The sequence below is a fragment of the Ipomoea nil genome, unplaced genomic scaffold (genome assembly GCF_001879475.1).
Source record: "Ipomoea nil cultivar Tokyo-kokei standard unplaced genomic scaffold, Asagao_1.1 scaffold1074, whole genome shotgun sequence".
Classification (NCBI taxonomy): domain Eukaryota; kingdom Viridiplantae; phylum Streptophyta; class Magnoliopsida; order Solanales; family Convolvulaceae; genus Ipomoea; species Ipomoea nil.
The window spans coordinates 2,858,994-2,882,712 of record NW_017617502.1 but is presented as its reverse complement, the minus strand read 5'-3'; the positions used below and the strand labels follow the sequence as shown (position 1 = coordinate 2,882,712).

Below are 23,719 nucleotides of genomic sequence, written 5' to 3'. Positions count from 1 at the left end.
TGCTTTTTTCTCTTCAGATTTTATGAAGCCATGACTCGATCAATATGTCCGTCGTCATGCCAATGGGTAATACTATGACTTTAGTTTGTTCTCTTGTTGATTAAAAAACAATGGCGAGCTGACTTGAATGAATAATTTTTGTGAAATTTGTGCGTAATTGGGATAGCTTCAACTCATGCTGCCTTTAAGGATGAAGGAAGAATTACGGCGGTGGATTTTAATGTTGTTGTTCCCAAGGGTCCCTCACGCCCCAGAGAGCATGTGAGAGGATATAGATCATGGTAACTTAGCTGAACACATAGGTTATAGACCTTTACTTATTGTGCATAAGAAGTTTCCCACACTCTGAGAGGTTGCTTCTAAGAGTTGCTGGTGAGATTCAATCTCAGGTTATTGTTCCCCAACTTCACTCCTGTGACCAACTGAGCTGTCTATGCGGGCACGGTGATTTAATGTGGGGAAGTCTGATCGCAGTGGGATTAAAGTCACCGGAAAATGGAAGAAGGTGCATTCTAGAATTTTTTTCTTGGTTTCCAAGAGCATTTATAAAGCAGAATGACATCTTTGTTTTTTCTACTAATTAAAGTTGAAACCTTGGGGCAATCCAGTTGGCTGGGTAATCACAATATTACAGGTTCTACTCTCAACGAGGAAGTCTATTAGCTTTCTTTGTATACTGTACTCCATTCTCAGTTACTTTGTATAAAAGTTCAACTCTCAACTGCCAGACTTTACTTTATTGATTCTGATAGACACTGGTCGAGGTTGTTTTTAAAGGATTAATGTTTTCTGCTTTAGTAGAAATTATGGTGGCTGGGTGCCTATGTGATTCACTGACTGTTTTTAGTATTTCTTACTGTTTAGCTGTGTTATTTATATTCTTATTAAAGATGCATTGTACTTGTCTGTTCTACTTAAATGATATTTTCTCCGATTTGATGTCACGTAAGTTTAACAAGGAGATCGAGGTTGGTGGGAAAAGAAGATTACTGTAAGTTGAGAAGACTCCCTGCAATATTAGACACTTTAGTTTCTCTATAGAGTAATATTGTGGAGTAGATTAGTTGGAACTTGGAAGGGTTAACTTTCTATGTTAAAAGTGGTGCATTTTCAACATTAAACTAATCTCAATATTGATGTTTAGATATTTGTTTTGGGAATTTTTTTATTTTTTATTTTTGTTTTGAGTCAATTGAATAGTTTTAGTTTGTCGTAGCTTGGCTTTTATAACTGAAAAAGGATTAGATATCCCGAGGATATCATGTTATTACATTATGTACTATTCATAATTTGGGGTTTGTTTTTCTACTATTGGTTGGTAGTTCATGAATTTGCTTACTTCATTCTCAAGTTATATTAGGTTGCTATCTTTTCTTTCTTTTATGAATAAATTAAAATATGTATTGTTAGTGTTTGAAGGGGGTGTATTCAATCATGACTTTTGTAGAGTTTTAAAGACTTTTAAAATTATAAATTTTAATAAATTTTGATTGACTTTCATAGAGTCTGTTCAAAACTTTTTAAGACTCTATAAAAGTCTATATAAAAAATATTTATAGATTTTTATCAACTTTTTATTTTAAAAAGTCTACAAAAGTCATTGAAATTCTAAATTGAATACATCTCACAAACTTTCAATGAATTTGATTCTTATCATTTATAATTTTCTTACAGAACATTTATAATATATCATAAAATTCTTCTTATTATATAGTTATTCACCCACATCAATGTTTTCAATATTATTATTTTTATCCACTAGGAGGATTTTAGTTTTATATATATATAGATATAGATTATTATTATATTACATAAATACCCCTAAGTTTTGGGGGGAAAATTTGGCTAGGAGGATTTTAGTTTTATATATATATATAGATATAGATATAGATAATATTATCAATTATTATTTGAGAATTTTGTAAAATAATAAGTAAAATTGTATTACGAATAGGAAAATATATGTACTTTAATTTTAATTTAAATTATTAATAATTAATTCTATTTTATTTTTTAACAAAATCTTCCTTAAAGATTAATAGTAAAATAAAGCTAAATTATTGATAACGGATTCTATTACATTTTTTTACATAGAATTTTTCTTAAAGATTAATATAGTAAAATAAAGCTAAATTATTAATAACTGATTCTATTACCTTTTTTTACACAGAATTTTTCTTAAAGATTAATAGTAAATAAGGCTAAATTATTAATAACCAATTCTATTCTATTTTTTACACAAAATCTTCCTTAAAAGATTAATAGTAAAATATCTTAATGATTATTTTTCTTATACTGCTTATTGATTCTTTTCCATTTTGCAGAGTGTAGAAAACATTCACATTGGCTAATATTTTCTTCCATTATTTTTCATATTTTCATATTATTATTAATTTTCTTCCCAATATTATTATTAATTGTTTGGGCATACGGCTTCCTTCAATTCTTTTTCATTTTTTCATATTATTATTAATTGTTTAGGCGAAAACTTGTAAAGGAGGATTTGTGTTTATTAATTAATATAAAATATAAATATAGATTAATATAGAATATAGATTATCAATTAAAATTAGTTTTATTTTTAATATTATATTTGAACAATAATATTACCTATTATTATTATTATTATTATTATTATTATTATTATTATTATTATTATTATTATTATTATTATTATTATTATTATTATTACTACGGAGTAATTATGGCGATCCCATAATTACGCCAAAAAATAAATACACTTTTGACCTATACAATGAGGAATTGAGCATGGACTTCATAACTGTCAAAACCGGCACCATGAGAATAAAACAACTTAACAAATCAGAACTTCAGAAGTCCGATTACTTCAATAATCAACGCAAAGAACTAAGAAGAATATAATAATAGTCAATTGATATATTAAAGGCGATTACTGTTATATCTTGTCGTGTATATTACAACAGAAACACTTAACCACTCCCCATTCTCCAATCACCCATGAGTCACACATTTTATTGTGTGGCACTTTAAAATTTTTACTAATGACAATATAGCAAAAAAATGAAGAGAGAGATTAGACGAGTCAGCACTCAGCATCCCTTAAACGGGCAGGAGTAGGCACCACTCAAAGCGAGATTCACATGAGGCTGTCTTTCATCAATGATAATGAAACTTCAATAGAAGCAAAAAATCAATATATGAAATGGACTTGGAGTAACCGTATAAATATTCAAAATAAATCATAATCTAGGCATATGATATGAATAGCTTTTTGCTGAAAAAAGTATTAAATTTGGACAACACAACCATGAAAAACATATTGTATCTAATCCAATCAAACTACTTGGATGCTAAACCTACCGTTAATTTCGAAACGCGGCTGAACTGAATGATCAAGGCTGAAGACCTAGTGGGAAAAAAGGATGCAATATAAAATGAAGACTTATAATTTTTGTAGTCATCAACTCATTGTATTTATAGGTGAAAAATATGAGAATTATAAATTTGTAAAAATTTTCAAAAAGAAAGTGTATTTATTTATTTAAGGTATTGCCCTAATCAATTCATTATATTGATATTCCTAATCAATTCATTATATTAATATTCCTAATTAATTCATAATATTGATATTACTAAATTTTCATTTTTCATTTTCTTACCAAATAAGCTTTATTAAGTATTTGACCAATAAAATATAAAATATTTAATTAATTTGACTACAAAAGTTTGGGCGGGAATATGAAATAGGAGGATTTTACTTTTATATATATATAGATAGTATGCTGAGATTTATATGCTAATTACTTATTCTTCAAAAAAATGCTAATTACTTATATATATTATTAATAATTAAATATCAACAAAAAAAAACTATTTAATTAGAAATTCATAACAATATTGAACAATAAAATTTATAATAAAAGAATTGATCAAATAAAATATTTTAAAATATAATTACAAGTTACATAAAAAAAAATTAATATTAATAATATATATAAAAAATTATACTTGATATATTGCTAGGCATCACACAAAGTACTATTATTTGCAATAGCAATTTGAGACTGCAAACAACAACAAGGTGCTACTGTTTGCAACCCCAAATTGTTGTTGCGAACAGTAGTTCGCTATTCGTAGTAACCTGTTGTTAACAAAAGAAAAATATATATTACGAATATAAACATAAAAATAATAAAAATCTAAATATATAAGTATTTATATGAATATTATGAAACATATACTAAAATTTGACGATGAAAAATTTGCTTTGTTCATGTATTTAGGGAGAATTAGAGAAAGTTAGGGATAAAAAATTCATAGAAAAAATAAAAATCAATATAAACAAGTAATGGTGAAGTAAAAAATAATATTATTTCGAATTTTTAGATGAAGATTGTAAAGTTTAGGAGAGAGAGAAAAATTAGTAGAGTTTAGGTATGAGGAAAATATAGGATAATGAAGAAAAAAATAATTTTATTGAATTTAGATAGGTTTATAAACTTTAAATAGGGAGAAAAAATAGAGTTTAAATAGAGAGAGAAAACATTCAAAGTTGTTACAAAGAAAATTTTGAAATCTTGGGGTTGATGGTTGGATTTCAACTATTTATATTTGAGAAGGAAAAGTCTACAAAAGTCTTAAAATTAAAAAGTCTACAAAAGTTCATAACTTTTTGAATACCACATGACTTTTAAAGACTCTTTAAAAGTCTTAATCGAATACCACACGACTTTTAAAGACTCTTTAAAAATCTTGATTGAATACCGTCTGACTTTTAAAGACTCCCTAAAAGTTTGAATTGAATACCTCTAAACTTTTAAAGTTCATAAAAGTTTTTAAAACTCTATGAAAGTCATGATTGAATACACCCCCCTTAGTTTTTAGAAAAACCCAATATATAATTAGTAATATTATTATGACAAATTAAGATATGGTTTAGTTTGAGATCTGACTGTCTTTAAAGATTCAAGAAGACTGATTGATACAGAAGCGTCTCTGGATCAAGCCGTCAAAGATCTGTTAAAGGAAAGTTTCTATAAACTGACAGACGTGTGTATGAGGTGATTATTCTGGAAAGAATATCAACGAATCATCTCTTTAGGTAGGGATGAAATCTTCTTAAAAAATCAAGATTGATTTGCTACACAAGTCCTACCTATTCCAACTAGAGTTATATATGGAGAGAAGTCAAAGTCAAGAAGTATATATACATATATACTTTCAGAAGTTAGGGTTGAGTTAATTGAAGCCGCAGCTCTGAATATTAAAAGATACACATCTCTGATTTTTATGTCTCTTCTCAAGTCTTAAAGTTCATGGTGATTACGAAGATGAACTTGAGAAGAATCAACTATGCTTAAACAATGGACGCGAAGTGTAATAGTTTCCCTTGATAATATATATTATATATATTATATATTAGGGCCTTAATTAAGTGGTGCAAGTTGACTAGGCTTATTAAGTGGTCTGGTTAGACTGAATAACTAGAAGTTGTTAGTCAACCAGACTCTGTGCCTAATATAAACCTGGATTGATGGGATACAAGTTTATGGATTAGATAGCACATTCAGTTACAGTACTTAGACTGCTCAGTAGACACCGATACACCATCTAGGGTTCTGAGTTTAGTCTGAGGCAAAACATGGCTAACGATCTACCGTTAAGAGGCAACCCAACAGGAATATCAACTGTGGCTAGAGATCAACACGGCTATCGCTTCCGCTCATACGAGGTCAGATCTCTCGTATACTAATATTCAGTATAGCTAAACTATTTAGATCTAACATTTGGTATGAGAGCCTTTATAATCTCTGCCTGGTTGATTATCATGCCTAAAATCAACAATTAATTTGTTCTATATACATTGAGTTCAAGGTACATATCTGTGCGTGTATAATCTCTGTCTGGTTGATTATTTTGCCTAATTGCCTTAATTAACAACATTTAATTTGTTGTTATATACATCGAGTATTGTATATATTTTGCTGCCCAACATTCAATTATAATCTTTTAAGTCTTCAAAATATGCATACAGAATATGTCTATTTGGTTTTGATATAATTAAGCAATATGTTATGTATATTTTGGAATTTGGAAAGATTATTTGTAATTGATTGTTGTACTGGTAGAATTATCTATGGTTGTTTTGAACTACTGGAATTCAACTCAACATTAAGCATATTCATCACCTACTGCCTGAATTTGTTTTTCTTTCACCGGATTTAATTTCTTTCCGGCATAAATCATCGGATTCGAGTTCGCCGGTGGTGATTTGGACTTCAACTGTCGTCAACTCACTGGCGGCGAAGCAACGACAACTACAGTTTTATAAAAAAATAAAATAAAAAAAATATGTTGTTCTTCCCTTCCGGTTAGCCGTTGATATGGCATTGTCTTCTGGAGACGAAAAATAGGATGATGACGACGGAGACGGTGTGTACTTGGTATTGCAGGCGGCGGTGGCGTCGCGGTGAGGTTGGTGGCGGACGTTGCCGCTGCAACAAAGAAAGACGGCGGTGGTGGGATAGATTCCCGTTCGCCGCTGCTGCCTTCCCCTCCATCAGGCAGCGTTGGCTTCGGCTGTCGCTGTTTCTCATCCTTCAGGCGACTCCTGCCGCTGCTCCTCAAGTTCAGACGGCGCTGGTTGTCTGGATTGCGTCGCGACAGACGGATGGCGGAGGTGTTGGCGTTGTGACGAGACCAGGCGGCGGAGGCGGAGCTGGGATTGCCCAGTGAGTCGCTGATGCCTTCCTCTCTTTCAGGCGACGCTGGCGACCAGATCACTCAGTTGTGGGAACAACGTAGGACTGCGTTAGTGAAGCGGATTGCATCAGAGTTAGCTCTCCATTGAAGGGATTTCATTGGACTTCTGGATGCATGACTCTCCGACTTCAACAAACCACTAAACTTTGTAGACTGGGTACTGACCTTGTGTGGAGCACTTGGGTGAGATCATTCTTTTCTATCTTTGTACATTGGATTCTGAGTTAGTGGATTAGACGCATCGGTGATCGTCCCCCAGATATAGATACACACTGTATCGAACTGGGTAAGCAAATCTGTGTGTTCCTTTTACTTTCTGCCTTAGTCTTCCGCATTTCGTTATATCTGATTATCTATCTGAACGAGTGTCTGATCCTAAGTTTGAGTCAATCAGTCTACTATCCAATTGGCAAGAAAGTAAATCGAACATCTTAGATTAAGAAAATATGCAAAATTACATGTATAACAGTTCTATCTTTTCATTCTTTTATTATGAATAAAATATATATATCGTTTCTGTCTTTTCTTTCTTTACGGATAAAAAAATATATATATATAGTTTGACGCAATATCTCAAATACCCCATACATTCTCCATATAAATTATTGAATTTAAAGTCACTTTTTGGAGCTTTCTTGGTGATATTTTCAACAGACTATGTAGCCATAAGTATGAATTTGCAAGGGAAAAATTGCATTTTTTTGATTGCCCAAAATAGGTGAGTTAATTCCAGCAATGATCCTCCGACTATTGTGATTTTCTAAAATTAGTCCTTGACTTTTAATTTGGACAAAAAAGACACTCAACTATCTAAATCATTCCACCAAAGGTCCTTCCGTCTAAATAGAGTTTGTTGACTGTCATTGTTGGGGCAATTATGTCTTTTCCTAATATATTGTTTTCTTCTTCCTATTTTTTCTCTTAGTCTTGCTTATCTCACGTTGCTGGCTTTATTTGAGTATTTGACGCAAGCATATAGCTCCACAGCGACAAAAGCACAAAGAACTCCACAAGGAAGAAAGCACGAAGAACTCCACAACATCCTCAGTGTCTGAAATTCCTTCAGTATTGAAATGTCTGCAAGGTATAGTAGTCAAAGATCTGCATCTTCAAGGAATGAAGAATACATCTATGGTGAGTACGTAAGCATTCCAAAGTGTCAATGTGGCCAACAATTGAAGCTACAAACATCTTGGACGAATGATAATCCAGGTAGAAGATATTGGGAGTGTCGATTTGAAAATGTGAATATTAATTTTTGGTTAGGGTTTTTTTCCCACATAATTGGACGATTTTTTTTTTTAATTCAATTTGGTGATTTTCGTGTAGGGAGGGAAAATGTGTGGTTTTGTTAGATGGTATGATCCTCCATGTGTGCCAGGTCAAGAAGAATTATTCCTGGACTATTGAGAAGGATTAATTGAGATGAAGAAGAAATAGCAAGTCTTAAAATGAGGCTACAAGCTTGTGCTAAAGTTGATGGGCAAGGGAGCAATGGTAGACGGTGTGTTAGGATAGTGAGTGGAGTCATTGTGATATGCACTTTGTTGTTGGTAGTTATAAAACTCAATTCACCTACAAAAGATAAAGTTCTTATGCTGGCTAATAGTAATGGTTATGTGTAATGTTTCTGTAATTTGGAGAATTTATTTGTAATGAATTACCATTTCCAATATGTTATGCTTATCACCATTTACAATGTAGCAATTTCCATTTACACAATCTTATGTTGCCTTTCATTTCCAGTAGCATACCATTTCCAGTAGTAAATGACAATAATATGCCAAATAGCAATTTACATTGGAAATTTATTGGACATTAAATCTGCAAATTGGAAACCATCTAATATCTGCAAATTACATTCCAATAGCATTATAAACCATATTCCAATAGCATTATAAACCATCTAATATCTGCAAATTACATTCCAGTAGCATTATATCTACAAATTGGAAACCATCTAATATCTGAAAATTACATTCCAATAGCATTATATCTGCAAATTGAAAAACATCTAATATTTGCAAATTACATTCCAGTTCATCTATATATCTGCAAACCACCTCCAGTAGGTACCAAAATGCAACACCAAAACAGAGCTAAATTACAGTTTTTGTACTACACATTATGTCTGCAATGAACTACACCATTTCCAGTAGCAAAATACATTCTATTTGCAGTACCAAAATACATAGTATCCAAAAAATAGTAACTAGACATCAGTTAACTAGACTTGAAATCTCCTGATCTTGTATGCTACTTCTTGGTTGGGAGTTTGTTCCTTCTTGGTTTTTTTGGTGGATTCTCTCTAACACTTGTAATGCCTACAATACATGTTTGTCAAGGTTAGTAAACTGAGTGAACAAACATTGGAGTAAAGGGCAGTAAACTGAGTGAACAAACAATTACCTCCATCATTGCCCTCAATATGATGCCAATGAGCATCCAAAACATCATCTGGAATCTCCCATTGATTATCTTCCACCTCAAGCTGAGTAACAACATCAGGCTGGACTGCATCTTGAAGGGGAACCTGAACTAGCACCTGAACTGGCACCTGAACTGGAACCTGGAATGGCTCTTGAATTGGAACCCTCACTGGTAGAACCTGACTGCCTCTTGAAGGGGAACTTGGACTGCCTCTTGAAGGGGAACCTAGACTGACACTTGAACTGGAACCTGGAATTAAGAGGTAAGTGTTAATTAATAACAACATTAAATGTTAATTACTAACAACCTGAAATGTTAAATGTTGAAAATGACGTATTAGCTCTTTGTTTATATTTGAAGTTGGAATCATCTGAACGTCCACCTATCCCAATCTCTCCATTCACAAGCTTCATATAAAAAAAAAAAAAAGGGAAAATATAAACTACTCCGTATATCCCAAAGACAAATGCTAAGTCTATTGAATTTCGTGCATACAAATAGTACCTGCGTGAAAGAGAAAATTCGTTTACTTCACTTGAATTTTGCCCGCTGCATATTACGTCGAATTCAGTCCTGCTTTCTCGCTATTCACCACACCATCGCTTGAATTTCGCCGTTGTTGTCTTGCTGCGTATTTCGCTCGTTGCTGTCAATTAGGTTTTACAATTGGAGATTTTACCAGTCAATTAGAAGACCAATTAATTTACCATTCTATCCTTCACTTAATAGACACAATATAATGAAAATACAAAATTGTCCCTAAAATTAACGGTCAACAAACGCTATTTGGACGAAAGGACCTTTGGTGGAACGATTTAGAAAGTTGAGTGTCTTTTTTGTCCAAATTAAAAATCAAGGACCAATTTTGGAAAATCACAATAGTCGGAGGACCATTGCTGGAATTAACTCTTAGTTGAAAATGGCCTTCGTTAGATGCTCGGAATTTCTTCATATTTTTCGACCACCCAGTAAAGGTGGTAAAAATTCGTATCACTCTACTCGGTAGTCGAATATCCTAAATCTTCTCGTTCACCCTCGGAGTGATAAGATGGTCGGAATATTTTACTACTTCCAACACCCATCAAAGGTGGGTAAAAATTCCAACTGCTTCTAGCTTATGTACTGTCCAATCTTCTCGTCCACTTTTCGGGTGATAAGAAATGTTAATCGAAAATAGCAAATTTTCGAATTGTGCAAAACATGTTATTAGATGAGATGAGATGAGATTTGAAAATAAATTAAAATATAATAAAAATGGAGCAAATAAAAATTTCATTAGCGCAGCTTTATTGAAATATCAAAATATTGGAGCTAAGAACACCAAGACAAACGAGTATACAACTAGTATCAAAATAATGTTCTTTATTCTTAACAGGTTTATCCAGCAGGATTGAGGGTACAAAACATCATCTTCTCCTACATTTGGGTGGTGAATAAACTACTGAAACTGCCAACTATAAAAAACGTACAACAAGGATCCAAATTGTACAATTCTTTACAAAACCTAAACTTGAAATTAAACTACGTAGAACCCAAATTGTCACATCAAGTGCCCGCAACATCTCAAATGGTAAATTTAACCTTAATTAAATTCTAAATCTTGGTAATTCCATCAATGTCTAGAACATTCAAGATTGCATTAAACCATTCATGAAAAACATTTGTCATAACATTGGGGAGTGGAAGGTTGGATTGAGTCCATATGGAGTTTGCATAGTCACACAAAACCAATGCATGCATTGTGTCCTCATTCATGATTCCACACATGGCACACATCGGTTTAACATCCACCCTCTTTATAAGCAAATTGTTGGTAGTAGGAAGAATATCACAAATAGCTCTCCATAGGAAAGTTTTCCATTTAGGTGGAATTTTTAACTTCTCCTTCAACCTATGTAATTAATCCAATTTTCTTGTTAATAGAATAACACTACTATAAGTAGGTTTATATCAATATTAGAATGCTATACTATTATCTCCACAATTTAGAGTAATTTGATTGCACTCAATTACAAAATGTTTATTTAATTAAGTTTACCCCCACTCATTAAAAATCCTCCATCCACCACTAGTAAGGGTAAATGCTCTGAATTCGTTAGTAGCCAAAAATACCAAAACCAATAAAAAAGAACTAACATTTGTCCCCAAATACTACCAATCTACCAGATTATAAACCTACTACAACAAACATAGTATGAAAAATAGCTAATTGGACAGTTAAAGCCTAATTGGACAGTTAAAGCCTGAGGACATTTAATGTGGGCAAGCCTTCATCATACAAAATGTCAGAGTTAAGGTACCATTCGGTTAAATTCCAATGTTGAAGAGAATTATCTAAGTCTAGAAACTAAAATAAATACGAAATCCATTAGACTTAGAAGCACCGGCCGCCGGAGTCCACTAACTCCTCTCACCTGAAGCCAAGTTCAATCTGTACAGTTCTCCTCCACTAACTCCCCTCATCTGTACAGTTTAATATGTACTTGAAGTCAAGTCCGCCCAATTCAAACTCTAACTCCTTTCACCTTACAGTTTAATATGTATTTGAAGCCAAGTCCGCCCAATTCAACTCTAACTCCTTTCACCTACCTTATATGGCGACGCCGACTCCGTAGTCTACAAAATCATCCCCGCTGCCCTTCAGTCCAACATTACTGTTTCGAATGCCACTGTCTCCACCTTGCTGCCCCCACTGTCATGAAATACAACCAAGGCTTGTTAATTTTTACTCCAGGTAAACAATATTAGGGATATAGAAGCATTTAATTATTTATTGTAACATAGCAAAATTGTGTATAGTCGTAGTATTAATGCGCCACATTGGCCAGTACAGAGCTTTGGCAATCGAGGCTTTGTCTCTGTTCCCGCCGAATTCGCCACACCCTGCTCTTGTTCTCATCGCCAATCATGAATTTCCGGTGGAGCGTAGTGGCGGAGAGTTTGTTGAGACGTATGAAGGCATGGTCGAAAAGGGCGACCCGAATTTCAAATGGATTCGTCCGATAACCGAATACGACCCGATCATACTAAACTATACCTCCGGCACCACCTCGATCTGCTCCCAAGGGGGTGGTTCATTGCCACAAAGGAATCTTCATTATCTCTTTGAATTCCCTAACCGGTGTATCTGTGAACCCTACCCATGTTCCAAGCTAACGGCTGGAGCTTCCCTTGGGGAATGGCTGCCGTGAGGGCACCAATATCTGCTGCCGAAAAGTCGACACAGCCAACATCTATTCAGCGCTTCGCCAACGAACGTAAGCCTCCGCCGTCGTCGGCGATTCTGTTGCGAACAGAGTCACTAGGGTTCTTAGTCAGCCACGACTACGGGTTAACATAAACGGCCGGGATCGCAGGACGTTTATGTTGGAATTCTGGGCGTTGATCGGAGCCTCAGCACGTGGTTCAATTCTGGGCGAAGTGGTGCTCCGAGGAGTCCGAGGCGGTAGCGTCATGCTGGGATACGTCAAAGACCCGAAGGAACCGCAAAAAAGCATGAAAAAATGGCCAATGGGTATTTTGATTTTATAATTGCGTATATGGATGATGTATTATACGCACAGCATGTAAAAGACTATTTTAACCCTCATTTTAACGGTCACTTAACTAGCTTTGAACAAAACGACCAACGTTGGAAACATTTTGATAGTCAAGTGTCTAAATTGTCCAAATTGAAAGTCGATGACCAAATGTGAAAAATCATGATAGTCGGAGGACCAATGCTGGAATTAACTATTTAGAAAATGCTAAATTAGGGGTATAAAAAGCAATGAAGCACAAATTAAAAACATCATTGTGCTTCATTGCTTTTTTTCTCTTCAGATTTTATGAAGCCATGATTCGATCAATATGTCCGTCATCATGCCAATGGGTAATACTATGACATTAGTTTGTTTTCTTGTTGATTAAAAAACAATGGCGAGCTGACTTGAATGAACAATTTTCGTGAAATTTGTGCGTAATTGAGATAGCTTCAACTCATGTTGCCTTTAAGATGAAGGAGGAATTACGGCGGTGCATTTTAATGTTGTTGTTCCCAAGGGTCTCCACGCCCCAGAGAGCATGTGAGAGGATATAAATCATGGTAACTTAGTTGAACACAGAGGTTAGACCTTTACTTATTGTGCACAAGAAGTTTCCCTCACTTTGAAATGTTGCTTCTACACTGTCGCTGGTGAAACTCAATAAGTTATTGTTCTCAAACTTCACTCTTGTGACCAACTGATCTGCTCATGCGGGCACAGTGTTTTAATGTGGGGAAGTCTGATCGGGATTAAAGTCACCGGAAAATGGAAGAAGCTGCACTCTAGAATCATTTTTCTTGGTTTCCAAGAGCATTTATAGAGCAGAATGACATCTTTGTTTTTTCTACTAATTAAAGTTGAAACCATGAAACTTTATTGAAATATCAAATATTGGAGCTAAGAACACCAAGATAAACGAGGGTACAACCAGTATCAAAATAATGTTCTTTATTCTTAACAAATTTATCCACCAGGGCTGAGGGTACAAAACATCATCTTCTCCTACATTTGGGTGGTGAATAAACTACTAAAACTGCCAACTATCAAAAACGTCCAACAAGGATCCAAATTGTACAATTCTTTACAAAACCTAAACTTGAAATTAAACTACGTAGCTCACAACTTGTCACATCAAGTGTCTGCCCGGCCGTAACATCTCAAACGGTAGATTTGACCTTTAATGTAGTATCACGTACTGTCGAGCAAAGCTAATTGCTGATTTTGCAAGATGGGCTGGTCACACCCTACCCACAATTTCTTGCACAATCATCCTCCTAGACCTGACAATGTTGAGAAAACACAAATAAATGTGTTGCTCAAGCTCTTTCAACACCTCCAAGGCCCACTCTTCTTGTATGGCAAAATTCTTTGAGCTCACCACTTCCTTCAACACATCATCACAGTGCTTCATTGCCCACAGGTCAGCTATGGTCTTGTTATGCTCCATTTCATCGCTCAACCTCCCCACCAGCCGGCTCACCGTACTCAAATCATTGATCAGTACAAAAAGCCCCTTTGCAGCAACGTCGAGCGGCATATAAAGCCCTTTTCGCGAAGGGATCCCTCGTTTCGCCTCCTTGAGCTTCTTGACCATGCCCAAAGAAAGTGCAATTAGGCCCGGGACGGCCATTGTACAAACCACAAAATGCACTGCGAGAATGGTAAAAGTAATCATGAATGCAGTGCACCCTATCAGAAGGGTCGACCCCAAAGCCACCTTGAAAACCCTAAGGCGTTTCGTCCTCCTCTCTATCCTCCCGCGCTTCGATGTGAGCCGACTTAGCAGCCCCAAGTGGTCGTCTCGTACATCGTCGAACCGCACCGCCGACAAAGTGTTTCCGAACAGCGACAACGACGCGATTTCTCCGTACGCACGGTTGACTTGCTCCTCGCTCGACAGCCCCAATTCCTCGATTTTCTCGACGGCTTTCTTGACGCTCTTGTAATCCGCTCGAGTTTGCAGGACGATTTTGAGCAGCGATTCGCAGATCGCGCACGCTTCTAAGGTTAGAAGGAAGTATTCGTTGAGCAGAGGGTGGGCGTTGGAAGCTTGTTGGGGCAATTCTTCCATGTTTTCTTGGCAGAGCAGAAGCTTGCATCCTGGTGATGGTAAGCTTTCATGGCCGCTGATCAGAGGGGAAGAAGAAGATGAAGAAGAAGAAGTTAAGGGAAAAGTGTTATCCCCTCCAACAATTTCTTTGCTTCTTGCGGCTGCTAGCTGTCCTTGAACTTTGTCGTAGATTTCAACGTAAGAATTGGTTCTAAAGGCCGCCATGTATTCATGGCTGACGCTCGATGACTTGCGCCCCAAGCTACCCTCATTTTCGTTGGAATTTCTTCCTGCAATTATTAGGGGGGGGGGGGGGGGGGGGGGGGGGGGGGGGGGGGAATTATAAAACAAACCAAGTCACACATAATAAATAATATATAATAATAATAATACGGAGTAATAATAATAATAATATTATTATTATGCATGTGAGCAGAATTTAAGGTTGTTCATTCTGTTTTTTTTTTTTCTTTTGTTATTATTATTTAATACAATGGAAAGAAAAATTAAACTCACAAGTTACATAAACCTGATATCGAGAAGCATCAAATTTGTGTCATTCTTAGAATGGGAGTAAAAAACAATGATCATATATTATCTATTAAACCAACCTTATATCAATATATAAATAAATAGAGTAAATACCCAAAATGGTCCATCGACTATAGCTAAATTCACCAATTGATCATTGACTTTCAATTTCAACCAATTAAGTCCTTAACTTTGCAATTTTAACACAATTTGGTCATCTGTTTATTTGATCGTTTGTTGACTGTGATTTTTGAGGATATATATGTAATTTCATGGTCCATCGTCGGGTTTTTAAGGTTCCGGTTGCATTTCCAAACTGCACTGTTACATTTGAATCCACTACCGAAAGCAATCTACCAAAGTCGCCTTTCTTCATCCTCCCTTTGGATTCAATGAAGTTGAGTTCGTACCAGAGCGAAGAAGACGACGTGTTTCCGAACCAGTGCATCGTCATCCTGGAGGCCTCCACGTGCTCCGACGAGAGCTGAAGGTTCTTCTAGAGATCGTTGATCACGGTCAACAAATGGTCAAATAGATGGAGGACCAAATCGTGTCAAAATTGCAAAGTTAAGGACTTAATTGGTTGAAATTGAAAGTCGATGACCAATTTGTGAATTTAGCTATAGTCGAGGGACTATTTTAAGTATCTATTCATATAAATACAACCTTTTTATATGTACTAATAACAACCAATACCAATACTTTACAATTGATGTAGATTAAATATCCTAAAAGAGGTGTGTATATATCACATCAATGGGGGCGTTCATAATTTGAATAATTCAATTAATAACTTAATCAAATGTCATATTTCTCATGAATTAACTGAATTAAAAAAATAGTTAAATTAATACAGTTGGTTAACCTAAATATTTTAGTAAAATTTAAAAATATTTACTATTTATAAATAAAAATTTTCAATTCATATTTTCACACCACAAATAGGCATTGCATCAATATATAAAATGATAAAAATTGCCAAAAAACCAGTCTAATAATATAATTTATAAATTATAAAAAAAATTAAAACATATATATACTAACAATTCGGTTAACCAGCCAACACTCTCAAAGTGAATTAACTTATAACCAAAATTTCTAAAAATTATTACCCGAGATTAAGAGTGGGAGAAACTAACTCACTTGGTGATTTTGTTATGAAAGCGGATTTCATCTTGGAAAACTTTTTGAAGAGAGGCAGATGCATGTTGAGACGATGAAGTTGAAAGAACGAATGTATATATATAGAGAGGGAGAGAGAAAAAAAAAAAAAGAAAAAAATGGAAGATGAGAAGAGGTGGAGAGGATATAGTATATATACACAATTACAAGGAGCAGAAGTTGTGAAAGCAACCGCCTTTATATATAAGCATATGTTGCTTGGAGATGGCGGCAACCTTAAGGCGATCGAAACCTCAGCTAAAACCAGGTGGCTGCGTGCTGTGCTGGATGGCATGTAAGAAAGAAAGAAAGGGGAGAAGATTAAGGATATGGCAGTTAGCACCGCCTTAAAAATGTGTGGGCGAACTGTTCTGTCTTTCACTTGACGTTTCTTTCCGCAACGTTTTTTCACGCGGCTTGATTTCCGTCTGTGGTTTTGTAAGCGAACAAACTATGAGGGTGCGTTTGGTTCGCACATAGGAATCGGAATTAGAATTGGAATCCGAATTAAATATTTAAAGTGTGTTTGGTTCGCACATGGGAATCGAAATTGGAATGAGAATTAAATACTTGTTAATGATAATTGGTTTTGGTGAAAGTATGTGCTTGTTGGTGGTAGGGTGGAATTAGAATGATTACCAATATTGCTGTTTGGTTATGTATGATCTTATAATGAGAATAAATGTTTAAAAATACAAGGAAAAAAATCAAGACAATTTATTCTAATATAAAGACATCCAAAGCACCAATATTAACAAAAAAAAAAATCTAAAAGCACTAATACAAACTTAAAAATCAAATTACCAATTAGGAGGGGAATAATGGAATGGAACCTTTATTTTATTAGGAAATTAGTTTTCTAATTAAGGGGCAATCAAATCTCATAGTAGTGTTCTAAAAATCTGTCAACCAAATAATAACAATGACTTTGATTCCCATTCCTGATAGCTAAGCCCATGAACCAAACATACCTGGTAGAGCCTCTCTAATAGTATAAATCTTGAGATGTGTCTTAATAATCTTATATGTTGGTGCATACCTTTTCAATTCGTGCTTAATTATATATATGCCGGTGGGCAGGGGACTAATGTATATCTATCAATAAAACAAGTTGTCAGGGTCAAACGCTTATCAGTACATCAAAAGTTATAACTAGTAGCGAATAAATAATTTTATTTCTTTATACTTGTATAACAGTCAATGTCACGTTTCGATTACAATACAAATTGTAGGACTTGACTCATCACAAGCTATATCTTAACTTTACTTTGAATTAGATTAGCTACAATATTTTAATGCCATGTAAATATTATTTTAAGTTCATGCTATTTAGAGTTTATTTGAGTACAGTGTAGTTTGGCCGCATCCCCGAACACATTGTACAATGCAGTAATGAATCGTGGAAGTTTCTTCATAAGTAATTTCATTTTTAGTTGCTCCACTATAGTAACATTTTTATGGTTAGTTATTGGACATTCATTTGACCAAAATTGTCCATCTTTTAGACTTTCTAAAACCAACCAAATTTATTACGGAGTATATTTTTGCTGGGACCATAATTAGTTGGTTTTTAAAAACCCAAACACTTATAATGTGGTTAAATTAATAGCTGATAATTATGCGTATTAAAGATGTTACTATAGCCATGTGGCCAAAATGAATTTATGCAGAGCAATTGAAGTAGTTTCGAGTATGTATCACATTAAGTTATGACAAGGAAACCTGCACTAATTATTTGAAAGTGTATATTGAGAAAATCCGCTCTTGTATAATAGCGCACAAACCACATATAAGAAGTGTTAAAATTTTATAAAAATGTTGAAGAAATTGACATACTAACACACACACACACACACACACACACACACACACACACACACACACACACACACACACACACACACACACATATATATATATATATATATATATATATATATATAAGGCTTGTAATTGTGACAGAAGGTAAATTATAGCCTAGTAATTTTTTAAACCAATAATATCCATCTTTTTTCTGATACGTTTAATTAAGTAATCAGAGATTACACTTAATCTCTACCAAAAAAAAAAAAAAAGAAGAGAGATTACACTTAATTGTAACTTTCTAGCCTACTCTATTTATGGCATTTATAAATATGGTAACATGAATTTTATGAAACTTATATCAAAATTTGGGAAATTGAATAGAAATTCCATCACCAGGACTATGTGGTCTAATGGTACCCGGGTTGGACTTCCATTTGGAAGATTATGAGTTCAAGCCTCAGTGGAGGCGTTATTGATTCTTTGTGTTTCAGTAGGTTAAGAAAGTATATGAACAGATACTACAATGTAATAGAGTCAATAACTTTCAAAAAAAGAATAGAAGTTCCATCAGAATTTCTTAATTGTACTCTACATTTCAATTTGGAAAATTTTTGTTGCATTAATTAGGACCAAAAGTTGCAAATTTATGGATAAAGATGACAAATCAGTTGGTTTGGGAGTTAGATTTTCTTTGCCAGCCAACTACCTGTTGGGATAATCAAATAAGAATAACAAACAAACACACAAAACCATTAGGAGTGGTTAATTTAAGGATCCTAAGATTTTGGTTGCTTGACAGTCCAAAATTCGATCATGAACCTATATGTTGACACGTGTCAATATTCTTAGCCACTCATCCACAAAGCAATAATGGATCAAACGGTGTAATACGTTTACGGATATATAATGGTAGAAGTAGCTTGAAAATCATGCAAAGACACTTCGAAAATAAGGAAGAAAAAAGAAGGTTTACTCCATAAAGTATGATGAAATATGTTGGCAGAAACGGTTCAAGAATTGCAATTATCTACTTATTTTCTTTAAACATGATTATTTTATACGGAATAATATATAGTTAGTATAGAGTATGTTTTCTGTGAGACTATTTGACGTGCATGCTATGTGTAGTATTTTTTAGTCAAAGAATTTAATTAAACAAGTCAAAATGACTAGGACTAAATTGGTGAAATCAACATATATAATCGAAGGATCATTTTTGTAATTTTTTTTTTTAGTGAGCGAAATTTTTTAAAACATATTAAAATGAGCAAATACCAATTTTAGTCCTACGAGTATTAGCAAAATGACATTTTTGGTCCACATGTTTAATTTCTACCAATTTTCATCAACGATTATTATTTTAGTACCAATTTTCATCCACAGCTATTGTTTTAGTCCTAAAATTCATCACGCCGGTCACCCATTCGTTTAAGACATGCTGAAATATGAAATTATTAAGGGTACTTTCGTCCTTTTCAAATTAAGATCTCAACTTGAGCATAAATAAAAGGATTTAAGCTTTAAGTTCGATCACAATTCGCAGTTCTCTCCCTCAAATTAAGGTAAGATGAGGGGGAGAACTGCGAATTGAGATTTTTCTTAGGGCATAAATCTCGTTATTCATGCTCAAATTGAGATCTTAAGTTGAAAAGCATGACGATACCCTTAAAATTTTTAGATTTCGACATGTCTTAAAAGGAGGAGTGACCGGCGTGATGAATTTTGGCACTAAAATAATAGTCGTGGATGAAAATTGGTATTAAAACAATAGTCATGGATGAAAATGGGTAGGAATTATACATGTGGATCAAAACTGTCATTTTGCTAATACTCGTTGGACTAAAATTGGTATTTGCTCTATGCGCTCTGGCCCAAAACGACGTCGTTTTTATAAGTTGGTGGGAGTTGATGCGACGGACACCGTTCTATCCGTTACATTTTTTTTTTAACACTTGTGTTTATGTGTATCTGTTAATAGTTTATGTGTATTATGTTAAGAGTTCATGCATGTGCATTATGTTAAGAGTTTATGTGTATTTATATTAAGAGTTTATGTGTATTCTACTATACAATTCTGTACATTCAAAACAGAGAATTTTTTTTTAATTTTTTTTTTTATATAAGTTAACGGCAGAAAATGGGAACGGAATTTCTAAAAAAGAAAAACATATACAAAACAACATCTTAATTTGCCATCAATATCGCCTCCACTAAGACTCAAACCTATAACCTTCCACCACTTAGCAACCATGCCACTTGACCACAAAATCTTTGATAACCATGTGCTAATCAATTTATTTTAAAAAGTTTTTTTTTTTATTTTTTTTTGGTATAGAAGTGAAAGTTTTTTTTTTTTTTTTTTTTTTTTGTATAAATGATATAATATTGATATTACCTTAAAATCATTTTTTTAAGTGATAGGTATTATTTTAAAATGTATTAGTTTTATATATATATATATATATAAAAGTTATATGTATTATTTATTTATTTATTGTTTAAAACTGATAGGTATTTAATTATTTTAAAAGTATTCATTTTTTGCTTAAAAGTGATAGTTCTTCATGAAAAGTGTTAGGTTCAAACCCTTCATCCAGGCTCCTGGTGACTTACATATTATTACTTTCGTTAAGGGGATTATTTTTTGCCTGAAAAGCGATATATTTTACGTTCAAAGTTATAGCTTAATATACATAAACCATAATAGGAACTATGAAATGAAATAAGGTGAAAGGTAATATATCCAGGCGTCGTTTTGTGTGTGCATAAATGGATAAAGTTTTAAATGAAATAAGGTGGAAAGTAATATATCCAGGCTTGTTTTGTGTGTGCATAAATGGATAAAGTTTAAAGATAAATGAAAGTTGCATGAAAATACTCCCTCTGTTTCTCGGAATCGTCTTATTTTATGTTAGAAATCTTTTTTTTTTTTTTTTGAAAGGATGTTAGAAATCATTTAGTCTTGTTTAGTCTTGCCGTACGGATCATCAATATGTTGCTTTGTTGGAGAGGTATAAATGATATATAGTGATCAAATACGTTTCACGCATAAATCTTCTGTTACATTACTTTCTTGAACTTTAATAAAACGCTTTTGAGTAATAGATAATTGAGTTTAGGTAAGCGAAAGAATACATGTCACGACATCAAATTTGGGTAGCAGCGAAATACCGATACTTACCTACCTAGTACCCAATATCATATTGACAACATAATTGGTTAGCACTTGACCCAGAATTATTCGAAGAAACCAAGAGACACGTAATGGAAACATTTACTCCATCGACCTATTCAAGATGAAGCAATTATGGTGAAGACCACACTCAATGTAGGCTCAACTCTTCATTAATTACTATGAAACCATTATTTGAGCAGCGTTGCAGACATTAGTATAAATAGGAAACCTTTCAGTAGGCAAGGACATGTTCTAACTCTTGTACTCAACACTCTAAGAAATACAACTCTGATTACTTTTCAATACACTCTAAGAAAATATTTTGAAAAAATATATATATTTGAAAATACATAGAATCATATATTCCCAAATAATTTAGGAATAAGATTCCAAAATAATTTAAGAATATACGGTTGCTACATTTATATTACATGCCTGCCCAAACACCTTCGCAAACTCGGGAGTAGGGGGGCTGGTGAAAGCATAATTCGTTAGCCACCGACTCAGAATCACCTAAAGAAACCAAGGGCAACGTAACAGAAACATTTACTCCACCGACCTATTCAAGAGGAAGCAATTATGGTGAAGACCACACTCAATGTAGACTCGACTCTTCATTACTATGAAACCGTTACTTGAGCAGAGAGATGTGTGCAGAGATTAGGTTCTAATGTTAGAAATTGGGGGTTGCTGGAGGGAAAAACGTTTCGAATTTCAAATTTTGGCACAAATCCTGAAGCAACCGGTGGATGGCCAACACGTGCCCACCGGACCACACAGACTAGGGCTGTGCATCGGACGGGTTCGGGCGGATCAGTTTAGAAAACCGTTCATCCGCTCGGATTTCGGATTGGGAAAAACTACCCCAATCCGTTCGAATTAAGAGGGAAATCCTATTGGATTTCCCATGTTCGGATACGGTCGGGTGGGGTCGGATTTCGGTTTGAACTCGGATTAATATAAAACATACCAAAAAAAAAAAACTGTAACAATGTTCAAACTTAATAACCATAATCTAAATTACCAAAGCTATCAGCTATGTAGGCATTTAGATTTTAGATACATAATTACATATTGCAGTTTCCAACTTGTGTTCAAAATTCAAAAAGCAAAAATGAAGTCCACAAAATGAGTTTTGTCTACAATACTCAAACAACACTAAACTACTAACTACTAACTACTAACTACTAAAGTACTCAACAAGTCAGCAGTCAGCAAGTCAGCAAGTCAACAGTCACCAATCAGCCTTCAGCAATCAGCATTCATCCATTCCTCATCTTCCTGCTCAATTACAAAACCAGTAAAGACTTTAAACTTTAAAGCCAATAAAGACAAAGAGAAGTAGGGAACTAATAATACTTAATAAGAAAGGCTCAGATTGCTTTTTTTCATATCATTTTAGAGTTGGGGGCAAATTGCTTCATGAGTTTTGTCTCAGAACAACATACCAAACACCCAAACTCTTTTTAATTCAGACAAATGGTGGAAGCATCATCATAGCCATAAGTCCATAACTAAACAGAAATGAGAATATGAGAGGAAGGGAAGTGATATACCAGAATTCCAGAATACCAGAGATGTAACTGAGTAAGGGCAGCAACATTTATAAAAAAGTTACCAAGCCACTTAGCAATTAGCAGTTCTGGAATCTTACCTGATTTGCCTCAAAGAGTCCACACATTTATCAATCAAACTAAACAGAAAGTCAGAAAGCAATGTTATATAAAAGTATTACAGCAATTGTTGGGAGTGTTCCAACAGTACTTGGTAAAGAACCAGCAGCTCCAGTGGACAATTCTGCACAAAAAGGAAAAACAAAAAAGAGTTTAGAAAAGGTAAGTAACAATTAACAATTTATAAAGTAGAAACCTACAAAAGATATAAAATAAAAACAGTACCCTTCTCTAATCTTTCAACATCATCCAAGTTTTCCTCCACAGAGATTGGATGATTGGGTGCCCTCAACCAATCTTGTGCACATACTAGGGATTCAACAATTTTAGGAGTTAATGAACTCCTAAAGGGATCTAATACCCTACCACTAGTACTGAATGCACTCTCAGAGGCAACAGTTGAAATGGGAACAGCCAGCACATCCCTTGCCATTCTAGAGAGTATAGGAAATCTATCACTGTTAACCTTCCACCATCTTAGAACATCAAAGTCCACATTTTCTTCATCTTCCACTATTTTTTCACTTAGATAAATCTGGAGTTCAGTTTCTTTACTGCTTCCACCAGCCTCCATTCTCTGTTTTTTAAGCTGGCTTTTCATTCTACCCTGAGGTTTTCCAACTGA

The 23,719-nt window shown here is 34.2% G+C and overlaps 2 protein-coding genes across 2 annotated transcripts; both read right to left on the bottom strand.

Annotated features, from left to right (window-relative positions):
- Positions 1-8,984: 8,984 nt before the first annotated feature.
- LOC109182545 lies at positions 8,985-9,518 on the bottom strand. The gene is made up of 2 exons (XM_019332688.1): positions 9,154-9,518; positions 8,985-9,068 (listed from the first exon to the last, which is right to left on the bottom strand). Exons 1-2 carry the CDS (start codon positions 9,458-9,460, stop codon positions 9,001-9,003), a joined length of 375 nt encoding a protein of 124 aa, XP_019188233.1. The 5' UTR covers positions 9,461-9,518; the 3' UTR covers positions 8,985-9,000.
- Positions 9,519-13,620: 4,102 nt separating this feature from the next.
- LOC109182544 (UPF0496 protein At1g20180-like) lies at positions 13,621-16,541 on the bottom strand. Its single transcript, XM_019332686.1, has 2 exons — positions 16,423-16,541; positions 13,621-15,038 (listed from the first exon to the last, which is right to left on the bottom strand). The coding sequence occupies exons 1-2, from the start codon at positions 16,484-16,486 to the stop codon at positions 13,936-13,938; spliced, it is 1,167 nt and encodes a 388-aa protein (XP_019188231.1). The 5' UTR covers positions 16,487-16,541; the 3' UTR covers positions 13,621-13,935.
- Positions 16,542-23,719: the final 7,178 nt, after the last annotated feature.

Coding starts and splice junctions, on each gene's coding strand:
- LOC109182545 (XM_019332688.1), bottom strand. CDS start 9,460: ATGTTGTTATTAATTAACACTTACCTCTTAATTCCAGGTTCCAGTTCA. Junction 9,069..9,153: donor TATTGAGGGCAATGATGGAG/GTAATTGTTTGT, acceptor CATGTATTGTAG/GCATTACAAGTGTTAGAGAG.
- LOC109182544 (XM_019332686.1), bottom strand. CDS start 16,486: ATGCATCTGCCTCTCTTCAAAAAGTTTTCCAAGATGAAATCCGCTTTC. Junction 15,039..16,422: donor TTTCATAACAAAATCACCAA/GTGAGTTAGTTT, acceptor TAATAATTGCAG/GAAGAAATTCCAACGAAAAT.